The sequence below is a fragment of the Simochromis diagramma genome, unplaced genomic scaffold (assembly GCF_900408965.1).
Source record: "Simochromis diagramma unplaced genomic scaffold, fSimDia1.1 OVJJ01000402.1, whole genome shotgun sequence".
Lineage (NCBI taxonomy): Eukaryota > Metazoa > Chordata > Actinopteri > Cichliformes > Cichlidae > Simochromis > Simochromis diagramma.
In genome coordinates this window covers 7297756-7310123 of record NW_024386972.1, presented here as the reverse complement: position 1 = coordinate 7310123, position 12368 = coordinate 7297756, and the positions used below count along the sequence as shown (strand labels likewise).

Below are 12368 nucleotides of genomic sequence, written 5' to 3'. Positions count from 1 at the left end.
GCACTGTATTCATATTGATGTGTAGCTGTTTATGTATGGCCTGAACCCTTTCTTCTCCCTATACAGGAGGAAGTGTACCGGGCAACAACAAAAGGCCTAATTGAGGGCCTTATATCAGGCTACAATGCCACTGTGTTTGCCTATGGACCCACAGGTTTGTTTTGTGCGAGTGTATGTGCATTGAACAAGAACCAAATATATTTCTTAGTACTCAGTCTCAGTGCTCATAGGTGTATCACACACTAATTACATGTGCAACCCTCCTGACCTGTTGTCAGCCTGAGCCAGAGAGCTATTCAGCAAGCTCTTGGGAAAAGGTAGACATCTTATTAACACCTGTTTCACTTTTGATTTTAGCAAAGGCCTGATTAGAAAATGAGTCATGCTCTGCATCCCACATTTCCAGCGGGTAGTCACAGGCTGTCAAAGACTAGTAGAGAGCCATTGCTCCATCAAGTTTCCCACCTTTCTCTTGCTTTCATTTTTTGCCTTCTGCCTGGCCATTTCTCGCACACAAGCTCTACTCTTGGCCTCCTCTTGTGGAAAGTAAGCACAGAGGTTGTAGCCACTCATGTGTATGCATGTTGTTTCCTCCTTGAAACTACAAAGTTAACAGGTTAGGAGCAAATGATTGGCATTTATTTATACTTTAAAATGTTTTTTCACAAATTCACCTCTGTAGCTAATTTTGTCCGTCACTGGGTGCTCACTACGTGGTTAAGACTGGGTCTATAAGAGGCATTATATTTTGTTTTCAGGTTGTGGAAAGACATACACCATGTTAGGGACTGACAAGGAGCCAGGCATCTATGTTCGAACTCTGAATGACCTGTTCCGTGCCATTGAGGAGACCAGTGATGACATGCTGTACAGTGTGTCCATGTCCTATCTGGAAGTAAGGATTTTCATTTTTAAAATAATTTCTCTCTAGACCTGTATTCTTATCACGAACTCTCAAGTAATGACACATCTAATTGCTCTGCAGTGAGACCCAAAATGTTAGATCCATTACTCTGATTGCTCACTCAGTAATTACCACTAATTTCTTGAGGTATGAACATTAGATATCCATCGCTGGTTCTGTCTACTGTTCAAATGGGATTTTGTTTTTTGGTTTTGTCTTTTTTATTTGGGGGGGGGGGGACTTCACACTGTTCTTGTAACATTTGATGTTGTTAATTAATGCCCGTAGTAGGCAGATACAGCTATCGCTTTACTTTTTTCTGGCATCCATGTCACATCTAAAGTGAGCTGGGCATCCTTATCTGCAGCCCAGTAGAGAGAGAGAGAGAGAGAATAAGATTGTTAGATACATTTTTATATTATGCAATGGAACTTATAATATATGCACATATAGTATATGCAGTATAAATATACAAAACATTTCAAATGAGGTGACCTCTGGAAGTGATACAAGCAGTCACCCATCAGCACCTGGACTAAGCAAGTTTCCAGATCCACCTGATGTAGGATTTTTAAGACTGATAGCAATATTTGAAGATTTAAAACTTCAATGTATGAGCTGATATTTTTTGTTTCTGTCAAACACATGAAACTTAAATGAATTTCCTGAACCTGTGATGTGCATAGAAATTTATGAATCCTTGCTAAGATAGTTTGTGAACTGCATTGTCATATTATCTTGTTTTGGTTTTTTTTGTCACAACAGCTTGGGAATAACTTATTTAAGTTCTGGCCGACTCTCCTCAGATCAATTAATTGTTGTGTTTCTGGCGAAAGGTGTCGCCTACAGGGAAGTTTCAAAGTACCCTTTGCTCGACAAATTATACAGCGTGAACACTCAGGATTGAAGGGTGTTTTGACTTTTTAACATTTTCATTTATCTGTTGTTATAAAAGCTGATTCTGATATTTCAGTAAATGTAAACGTATCAGCCCCAGGGATATGAGTCCCACCATTATAATGGTCAAGCTCTATCTAACACCTCAGCTTGGTACCGCTCACCACTCCGATTTTCGTCAAGAGGAATCAGATCTGTGATAGTACTCTCATGGATATGCGAGGCTGCAGGAACAGCTTTGGACACTCATGTCAGCATCCAGCATGCCAGTAGCTCAGCCTTAGCCAATTTCAGTCAGTCACGGCATGGTGGCACTGATGACAGTGTTGTGTGTACACTGTTCTTTTGTGTTTGGAGAGCATTGGCTTGAAAATACAATAAACTGATTGATTCTGGACTGTACAAGAGAGTTCATTTGTGTTCAGTAAACACATCAATCCTGCCACTGACTGAAACCAGTTGATCACAACTGAAAACTACTGACAGAATATGTTTGTGTCACAACGGGACTGAACGGACTCACGCGCAGGCTCTAGGTCTTGAAAGCACAGGAGTCTTTATTACAATACACCAGGTGATCTATTTACAAAGGTGAGGGGAAAGCCAGGCTCCGGGGGTCCACACACGAACGGGAAAGACGCTGAAAGTCACACACACACACTCCGTCCACTCCTCACGTACCTCTTCACACTCCAATCACTCAGGTAACACGGGGGTTGGTCCAGGGAATCTGTACACAGAGACATGAAGGGATTATAAAGGCAAATCGCTGAGAAAACACTCTCGAGGTAACTGCGCTGGGGTTACACTGACGAGGGTCGGCAACGGTCCAGCAACGAGAAACACAGGGTTTAAATACACTGGGAAGTAACGAGGGGAATGAGACACAGAAGGTGGGCACAACTGGGAGAATAATCAGGACTGACGAGACAAGCAAAGCAGGATGCATTCACATAAGACACGGACCTTCAAAGTAAAACAGGAAGTATGACACAGAGACGCGAACTTGACACGGTGGAGACAGCAACTAAGAAACGCAGAGACATAAACCATAAGGCAGAGGACTCTAAGAACCGAAAGACACAGAGGGAAACTCAAACATGCAGACACAGACTTACACAGAACAGAGGGGACACAGGGAAACATGAAGGGCAAGGGATCGAACCTAGAAACCATAGAATACCTCACACAAGTACAATAATACAAAAATCACAAAGAACTAAACATGCTGGGTCAGGAGACCCAGAACCCTGGCAGTTGGGTATCTAAAAGATTAAAATGTTGTACTAACAGAAAATGCAGTCATGACTTAAAGCTTGCATTACCTATTTGTTTTTGTGTTTTGTTTGGGGGGTTTCGACTAGTATATGTTACTGGCCTGTATGTTTTGCATCTTCAAATGATTCTTATTGTTGGAAATGTGGCTTTTTGTAACAACATCAAATGCATTGAAGGGCTGAGAAATCTCTGAAATGTTCAAAAACGATTTTCTCCCATTTACTGTGTTATCTTTCTGTATTTATAAAGTTTAGGATCATCCAGAAAATTTTCATGAAAACTCAAACTTAATCACATGATTTGCAGTGTGAATAGAAATTATAATTGGCATTCAGTTTAGGTCATCTGGACACATGAACTGACTTGGTTGATGGGCACTTAAAAAGGGATGTGGTGGCTGTTCTGTTCACCGAACGTGCAGAGAAAATAAAAGCAAACTGTTTCTTTTCTAAATAGTTTTTGCAGAGGAAGTTGTAGTTTGGGTCTTTTTATTTATTCTTCTGTTCACAAATTGTTTTGGGGTTAGTTTGTTTTTTTCACCCAAAGAGAGCTCATTTTGATCAGCCTGTCTCTGCAGGGTTTTTTAAATCTTCTTATGCTCAGTGTCTAGGTTTTATTTTTCATTTTATTTTATTTTCATATTGCCTAGTCTCAGATATGCAGCATCATTTTTAAGACTCAGATATTTCTTCCAGGAGTCGCCTCTTCACTGTTAACGTGTTTTGTGGGCATCTTTTAATGAATCTGCTGATTGAGGACCTGTGAGGCGCCTGTTTGTCAAACTAAAAACTGGAAACTCCCAGCTCTCTTTCTGTGTTGGTTAGATTTAGTCTGTGTTGTTATCTCACTGGAGTAATACACACCATTGCATTTAGTTTTTGTGGCAGTTTTTCCCACATAATTTCTCTATTTCTTAAAAGTTTGAGTTTTACTGTTTTTTGGGGGACAATTTTAGACTGTAATAACATACAAATGCTGAAGCCTGAGTCGCTCAACTAGTACAATGTTTAGAGGTTGTTTAGTTTTCAGCTGTGCTAACTTATTTGATTCATAAAAAATTATTTTTTAACCTAATAAACTCGCATGAGTTTTGAACAGTTTTGCACTAGAGCGCAGGTTTGATGGTTTCCTGAAAATGGGCTTGGGTATGCCTATGTAGATATTCTATTAAAATTCAATTAAATGTTATTAAAAAACAAATATGCGTTTGCTTCTGAGTGAACGAAAGTTACTGAGCGATTATATTTTAATAACAGTGTCGACGTCTGACTAATTATTTATCCTGTGGCAATACCAAACATACAAAATGTGCTTTTGTGATGCTGATTACCTCCTAATTAGCTTTTGAGTTTAACTACATTTAGGTGAAGTACTGATGCAAACAATTAAATAATTTATTTGAACTTTGGAATGAAGTTTTTTAAGTGATTTTCCTGTGTTGGGGCTATTAGTTCACGTTTGTTTTTTAAGTTAGACTGAATTGTGATTTGAATACATTACAAGGGAATTATAGTACAGTCGACCCCCGGTATTTACAGGGGGTAGGGACCACAAGCTCCCGTGAATAGCTGAAATGCTCAAATACTTGGGACCCCCTCTTAAAATGCTGATATATTTCAGCTTCCCAAGCTGCATTTTCTTTCCCGGGAGCTTTGTGTTTGGAATTTCGACATTTTATTGATATTTTGCTGTGTTTACATTAATATGAATATTTGAAAATTAGTAAATCATTTTTCTATCATAAAAATTTATTTAGTCACAAAAATAAAATTAAAATGATTAGCAAATATTTTAGAAATGCCCTACGAAAAAAATCTGCGAATACTGAACTGCGAATAGGCGGGGGTCGATTGTAGAGACCATTGCTCAGTCCATGCCATCCTTGTCTCTTGTCATCATTACTTCAGCACATTGCTATAAATTGACAACAGTAACTGGAAACTATTCTTGGGTACTGGATTTACAAGTGCCTTTATATAGAAAGGTTCAGTACTTTTAGGTGTTTCTTACCTTTGCTTTTCTCAGTGGATGATGAACCACAGATAAAACCACAGGCTGAGGATGGCGGTTTCACTGTTGGCTGTGTTCCACACCTCATTATTGACAAGCAGGTACAGCTCACTCTGTGTGTTCAGCAACAAAAGCCTTAATAGCCCTGGGTACAATAGAGCTGGTTCACTTGACTCTGACAGAAGAAACTTATCCTGGCTGGTGTGAATTAGTATAGCTACAGGCTTCAAGAGGTCGTTTAGGCTTTTCCTCACTTTGAAAATACAAAAACAATATAGCCTTACAGTAAGCATTCAAGAGATCTAATTACAATTTTCACCACGTCATTTAGCAAGATATTTGAATGTTTTTGTTGGTTTGGGTTTTTTCTGTTTTAATTAAACATGAAAAGAATCTTTGAAAGTAACTGTGTCATTGAGGTTATTTTTATGATTTTAAGTGAACAATTTCTGTTATAGTTTTGCAACAAGATCTGCAAAAGATGGCAGTACAAAAATACAAATAAATGTGTCAGATTTATTCAGAAATGTTCAGGCTGTCAGGAAAGAAAAGAAATTTGGAGAAGAAAACAAAAAGGAAAAGCTCCAGGCAAAAGAAAACAAAATGAGGAATACAAACAGAGAGATGAAAAATGAAAAGAGCACAATAGACGTACTTGTTGGATACAAATCTAACCTCTCAGAGCGGGCTTTGCATCTGACATCAAAATGACATTTTGTGTTTTCAGTGCCAGACTCTATCATTATGTTCAGTGACTGACAATGTTATTGAAGCCTAGCTTTTAGTAGCACTCTGGGTGGGTGGAAGTTAAAATGTTCCTATTAGGAAGCCTAGTCGCTGAGTCTGGATGCTCTCTGACCTGTATTGAACTCATCGGGATGAATCCTGAAACAAGTGTGTGCGTGACATGTGTGTTTGCTGTTTCCAGGGAGCAATCTGTTACCGCTGCTGCCTCACCACAAAGAGTTTAAACGCCATTTTATAGCCTTACTGAGCGAAGTGCACACATCTGTTCCTTTCCTTGTTCCGATCACAATCTCTTTCACATGTGCAATCTCTTAAACATGTGCACAGAGCACATAAATATAGCCTGTACTGATAAAAGGACACCTTCAGCCATTCTGTACCATTCACATGCACACAGCCGTCCTCCTTTTTTGTTCATGTTTATTCTGGTTTGTGGGTTTTGGCAGATTTAGAAACCTTAATGGAAAGAGAAACCTTTTTAGCTACATTAGTGAGCCTCTAAGGATGGCAAACTCTGCAAGCTGGTTTCTGGCAGCTGCTTTTGTCCAAATAACTAACTACTATTTTGTCCATCTGAAGGTTCAGAATATAAAGCCAGTTCTCTTACGAAATGGGTTTCTTTCTGAATGATGTCTGATTTCCAAAAGCCTTTTCAGTTTACTTGGCACCATGTTAGTATTAGACTTTTCCAGACATGTTACTTACTCGGATTGAAAGCTGTTGTAGGTCACCAGAGGTCACCAGAACTAATATTTAGGATACCTTTGATGAAGACAGGTGGACACTGTTGGACATGGAAGTACTTTGTGCTGTTATCCTAAAGTAACTGGCAACAGCGTAACGTTTTAATCGAGACGTTTGTGTTGAAGTACATGTAATAATCACTTTGTTTTGGTGTTAAATTGCGTATCAAGAATCATTCATTCAGCTGGTAGTCTCACTAGCAATTACATTTCTAATATCATGACAGCATTAGGCTGATTGTTGGTATTTATTTAAACATCACCAGCAATCATAGTGTACCAATGGAAAAAATAACGGAACAACCACCCAGCTGTCAGTGGCAGTAAAAGCATCCTCTTGTTAGCGTTTGTGGGTTTGTCTGCTCGACAAATAAAAAGCATCTTTAACATTTCCAACCCACTGGCAGATTGTCGTCCAGTGGTCACTTTCCAGGATGTAACTTCCTACACTGGGTTTTTATGTGGCTGTGGGCCTTCACGCTCACGCCATTACTGTCAGTTCAGAGAAGTCACTTCAATTCTGCTTTCATGAAAAGGCGCACTGACGTTAATTTGATGACAGCTTGCCACCCAACAAGTAGAGGTTATTTAATGACAAGTTGCTGAAAATGTAGCACTTGATGTTTTTGTACCAGGTTTCAGTCTATGCAGGAGGCCTGAAAGGCTGAATGAAGCCTTTTCCATGGATGTAAGCATTTTCGCAGTTAATGTGTGTCTGTAACCTAGCTTTTTGATCTTTATTGCAGGTCCGTTCATATATATTTATACATATATTCTGTTTGTTATTAGATCTACAATGAGATGATCCGTGACCTACTGAATCCATCCTCAGGCTTCTTAGACCTAAGAGAAGATTCTAAGGGAGTTATTCAGGTTGCTGGAATCACAGAGGTGTCCACCATCAATGCTCAAGAGGTGAGTCAGTTTACCTTTCCAAGCACTACATGACCCATTTATTTCAATCAAAACACTCAGAAATTACAAAGACCAGAAATAACTCACACCTGTGTTTTTCTAGATCATGGAGCTCCTCATGAAGGGCAACAAACAGCGCACCCAGGAGCCAACAGCCGCCAATCAGACGTCATCTCGCTCCCACGCTGTGCTACAAGTAGCTGTCAAACAACAGAGCCGCTGCCGTGACGTTCTGCAGGAGGTCCGCTTTGCACGCCTCTTCATGATTGACCTCGCCGGCTCCGAACGAGCAGCACAGGTGTGTGTACATATATATATATATTTATATATGTATGTATTTATTCAGAGGGAGTGAGTGTGGGTGAAGCTACTTTTATCAAGTGCTTACCCACCGAAGTCAAGATTCAAGGCTGTGGCTAATGTGATGTGTCTGTATACAGTACAAGGGTTTGCTCCATGAATCGTGTCTCCATGGGGAACAATGAATGATTTCTTCAGAGGATGGAGGTTATCATAAATCTTAGGAGACTTATAAAAAATATAATATAATCTGAGTCCCTTGATCCAGTAGGATATGTCCACCAGTGGCCACCAGCTTTTGTTTTTTCATTTTAACATATATTTGTGACACGATACCTGCAACCTCTACCTAAGTTGAGTCAAAAACAGTTCATAGTGGACTTAAATTTGACAGGTGGTCAGAAACATGAATCCCGTAACTGTGTTAATGGTATCACAACTCATTTCTTTTCATAAATGAAATCTGATGTCTGCACTTTTTTTCTTTTTTTAGACAACACTGTTTTGTTTTCCAGGAATTTATGAAAAGTGTTCTAGATATTTCTACAGAAAACTAACACAAAATAAAGACTTGGAAGATGACATATTAAAGCACATTCTTCACAGAGAAAATAAGAATGACAGATATAAAAGCGAAGAGCAGTACATGGAATTTCTTTTTAGTATTGTCACACTGGTATTTGTCAGTACAGTGATGAAGAGAATCTGTGAGCCATTTCATTTTCTGGGTTCTATTATCGCCTTGACCTTTTCTTTGCAAGCGGTTAAGTGAGAAAAACTCAAGTATTTGTTCAGTTGTTTTTTTCTTTTTGGCAGTTGTTCAGGTTGAGACTGCTTTATTCCTTCATTTGAATAGCTTGTCACTGATGCTCATTTTACCACAGGCTTGTTGTTCTTCACCATGAGATAATCATGCGGTCAGGCTGTGAGAGCACTTATTTGTCATGGAGACTATTTGAATGATTCAAAGGCATAATATTGATGAGTTGCGCATTACAAGGCTGAGCATACCTCACAGGTGTTAGTCACATGAAGCTGCAAAGAACATTTTCTCTCCCTGTAAACAAGAGGCATCCATGTAGTTAGCAAAAGGTGAGGTTGTGTTATTTTAGTACTAGATGGACCAAGCATTGGAGCTAATGCCATCTATTGGTCAGGAGTGGAAACATGTCAACTACACCACCGAAAGAAACAGCCAACAATAGCTTACTAATGTTGACACTCCCCTGGTGTCCGGGGGCTGTAAAGCCTGTGAAAACATAGCTCAAATATCACCATCATTAATGAATCCTCTATTTAGTATAACTTATTAATTTAAAAGGTTAAACTGTGTTAATCTGTTGATACTTATTCAGTTTTTTTGTCAGTGCCACCCAAAAGTAAGTGTTATCATAATATTACTGTTATTATTATTATTATTATTATTATTATTATTATTATTATTATTATATTACTTAAATCACCTTCAGAGCAGTAAAAGAAACGGGGGAATATTTTCCTTTTTTAAAAGCATATTTGAAGTTTTCTCATTACTCATCCATTTTTATTTTATTTTATCAGACTCAAAATAGAGGTCAGCGTTTGAAGGAAGGGGCCCACATCAACCGTTCCCTCCTGGCTTTGGGCAACTGCATTAACGCCCTGAGTGACAAAAATGGTAACAAGTATGTCAACTATCGAGACAGCAAGTTGACTCGTCTCCTGAAGGTACAGTCCTCTAAAGGTTTATATGGGACCAACTGTGTTGATGATTTAGATGTTTTTTGTGTGTGTATTTATATTTATCATTCTTTTTTTAAACAAAAGGACTCCTTGGGCGGAAACAGCCGAACGGTCATGATAGCCCATATTAGCCCTGCCTCTGTAGCTTTTGAGGAGTCTCGTAACACGCTGACATATGCAGACCGTGCCAAAAGTATTCGAACACGGGTGAGCTGAGTAATATTTTATGTCTCAGTGTTGCTTCACTCTAGCAGAAGTTAAATAAATTAATGTAGCTTCAACTCAACTTTCTGCAGTTAGAAATCCAACTTCTATTGTATAATTCATATATCCAAAGTATATCTCAAGTATTCTTTGTCATCTTTGTCCTTTAGGTGAAGAAGAACATGATAAATGTGTCATACCACATTGCTCAGTACACCAATATCATCTCAGACCTGCGCTGCGAGATCGAGAGGTTGAAAAAGAAGATTGCCGAACAGGCGAGTCGACAGCTCAATTCTGACCGAGCTGACATCCGCAATGTTCAGGGTAAGATCTCGCACTCACAGCTGACTTTAATATTTGAAAAATACCTGCTTTTTGAGCTCTTTGAGTCTAATCTCCATCCCTTCCCTTGTAGCAGAGGTCCAGGCCCACTCCAGCCAGCAGAGTCGAGAGGAGATGGATCTGTTGAGGGAGCAGCTTCTGGATGCCTTCCGCCAACAGATGCAGATCAGGAAGAGCCTGATGGAGCTGGAAAACAACAACATGGAGATCCAGATTGCCACCTCTAACAATCTTTTAACTATTACAGAGTCAGTTTCAAGCCTTTTTGTCATGTTTCTCCCTTCTTTAACCAACACTATTTATCCTGTATTTCTCTTTGTAACATTATTAAATCCAGCTATTTGATAATATGTTGAAAACTCACAGCATGTCTTTGTCGTGCTTAAAGTTGCCTGAAAGTGTCAGTGTTTGTGGATTATATAAATATAAATTATTGTAAGTCTGATCAAAAAAACAAAAAAACAACATAAATCAAATGTAATAATGAATTTTATTGGCCGCATTTTTTATTTTTTTAAAAAAACAGAAGACTTTTTCAACTATGTACTTTCAAATGTGCCTTCATTAACCAGATATTATTGTCTCTGTCAGTGACCATGTGTAATTTTCTTCTCTTAGCTGGGAACAGGAGCGCAGCAGGCGCAGGAGAAAGTGGCGTGCGGAGAGGAGGAAGGAAAGTGTCAATAAGGATGAAAGTGAGAAGGACTCTGATTCCTCAGAGTCTCCTCCAGACACCACGGAGACTCAGGAGGTGGCAATAGCTCGAGAAAATCTGGTTGCACTCATGGCTGAACAGAAAAAGATTCACAAGGAGAAGGTGGGAATGTCTGTCTACAACTAGAAAAAATAGCAGAAAACAGAATCGTTCTCATAAAACCTTTGACTGTAGTGCATACATAATATTTTTAGTGTCTGAAATACAGTCTGCTTTTTAAAATGTGCCTTTATACCTTTTGTTTGAAGGCGTTGCTTGAGCGTAGGTTTCTGGAGCTTCGGGATCAGGCCCGGCGCTTGGAGGAGCTGCTGCCGCGGCGGGTTAGCTCAGAGGAGCAACGCGAGGTCCTAGGACTTCTCTGTAAGGTCCACGAGCTGGAGATTGAGAACGCAGAGATGCAGTCCCACGCTCTGCTCAAAGACAACGTGATCCGACAGAAAAACTTTGTGGTGCAGCGTTTTGAACAGCACAGACACCTGTGCGACGAAATTATTCAGCAGCAGAGACAGTTCATTGATGGTGAGTATGTGAGCATTATGACTCCGAAGTTTGTTAAAAACAAAGATCATCTAAATACATATAGCACTGCTAACTGGGTTATTAGGCACTTTACAGTTTAATATCAATGAAGTGAAATGAGGTTACTTTGAACCAGACAGTTAGACAATTGAATAATCATGAAGGAGCTCATCAGTTGTTTTTGATTTGTTTTTTTTATGAAATTATTTCCTGACATGAATTATCCTCCGTGTTACAGACCACAGTCTGCCCGTACCTCCACACCTTCAGGAGCTGTATGATATGTACATGAAGGAACTAGATGATAGGAAACTGGAGAAAGCAATTGGCCTAGAAAAGGTGACAATCAGGCAGACCATCAAGGTAACCACAGCTGACACGTAAAGTCTAAACTAAGTGATACTATAGTAGTATTAAGCTTAGAAGAACACAAGGTACAACTAACTCCTATGTGCTTACTTCCAGGAGGTCTCGCTTCCTAAAATCGCCTTGCCTTCTCGCGGTCGTGACAACATGCAGGACATAGATTCAGACCAGGAGAGCATACGTAACATGTGCTCAGATAACAGGCGAGGTCAAGCCAAAATACGCAGACATACCCTGCCTCCCATTCTGCCTGAACCTGATCTGTAAGAGGACATCTTTTTCATGTGTGCCTTAAAGCTTTTTAACTCGTTACACTGTCTGGATACATACTGTAGGTTCTCAGTTTTGTTCTCTTATTCCCGGCTTTAGGGACAATAACAGAGTTTTCAAGAGCAGCCCTCATGCCAGGCAAATGAAAAATTCAGCAGTAATGACCCCACCTCCTATCCACATAAATGGGAAGGGCAACAGAGAGGTAAGCACAACTATAACACCATCTGGTTTTGTTCATTTTGCTTTATCAGCTGTGAGAAAATGCAGAAGAGCTTCTCTTCACATGGCTTCGTATTTGAATTTCACTCTCAGAGATACTTCACTCTATTAATCCCTTTGTTTTTCAACATTCGCCTGTCCATAATAAAATGTTCACTATTGACTCCTATGTTCAGGCTTTTTTTTTGCTAAGCTTACCAAAGAATTACAT

At 39.4% G+C, this 12368-nt stretch overlaps 1 protein-coding gene across 4 annotated transcripts in view; it reads left to right on the top strand.

Moving 5' to 3' along the window:
• The window catches only part of kif19 (kinesin family member 19), a 40656-nt gene that overhangs the window by 19861 nt on the left and 8427 nt on the right, over positions 1–12368 (top strand). For 2 of the 4 annotated variants that reach the window (XM_040039123.1, XM_040039125.1), the window contains exons 4-16: positions 67–154; positions 759–895; positions 7369–7494; positions 7598–7792; positions 9355–9501; positions 9601–9723; positions 9891–10047; positions 10139–10313; positions 10684–10882; positions 11029–11299; positions 11538–11662; positions 11765–11928; positions 12035–12140. In XM_040039123.1, the coding sequence (XP_039895057.1) occupies positions 67–154; positions 759–895; positions 7369–7494; positions 7598–7792; positions 9355–9501; positions 9601–9723; positions 9891–10047; positions 10139–10313; positions 10684–10882; positions 11029–11299; positions 11538–11662; positions 11765–11928; positions 12035–12140 (2013 nt within the window). Of the gene's footprint in view, positions 1–66; positions 155–758; positions 896–6836; positions 7268–7368; positions 7495–7597; positions 7793–9354; positions 9502–9600; positions 9724–9890; positions 10048–10138; positions 10314–10683; positions 10883–11028; positions 11300–11537; positions 11663–11764; positions 11929–12034; positions 12141–12368 lie in introns of those variants that run through there. The other 2 variants (XM_040039124.1, XM_040039126.1) reach the window with 2 other exon arrangements.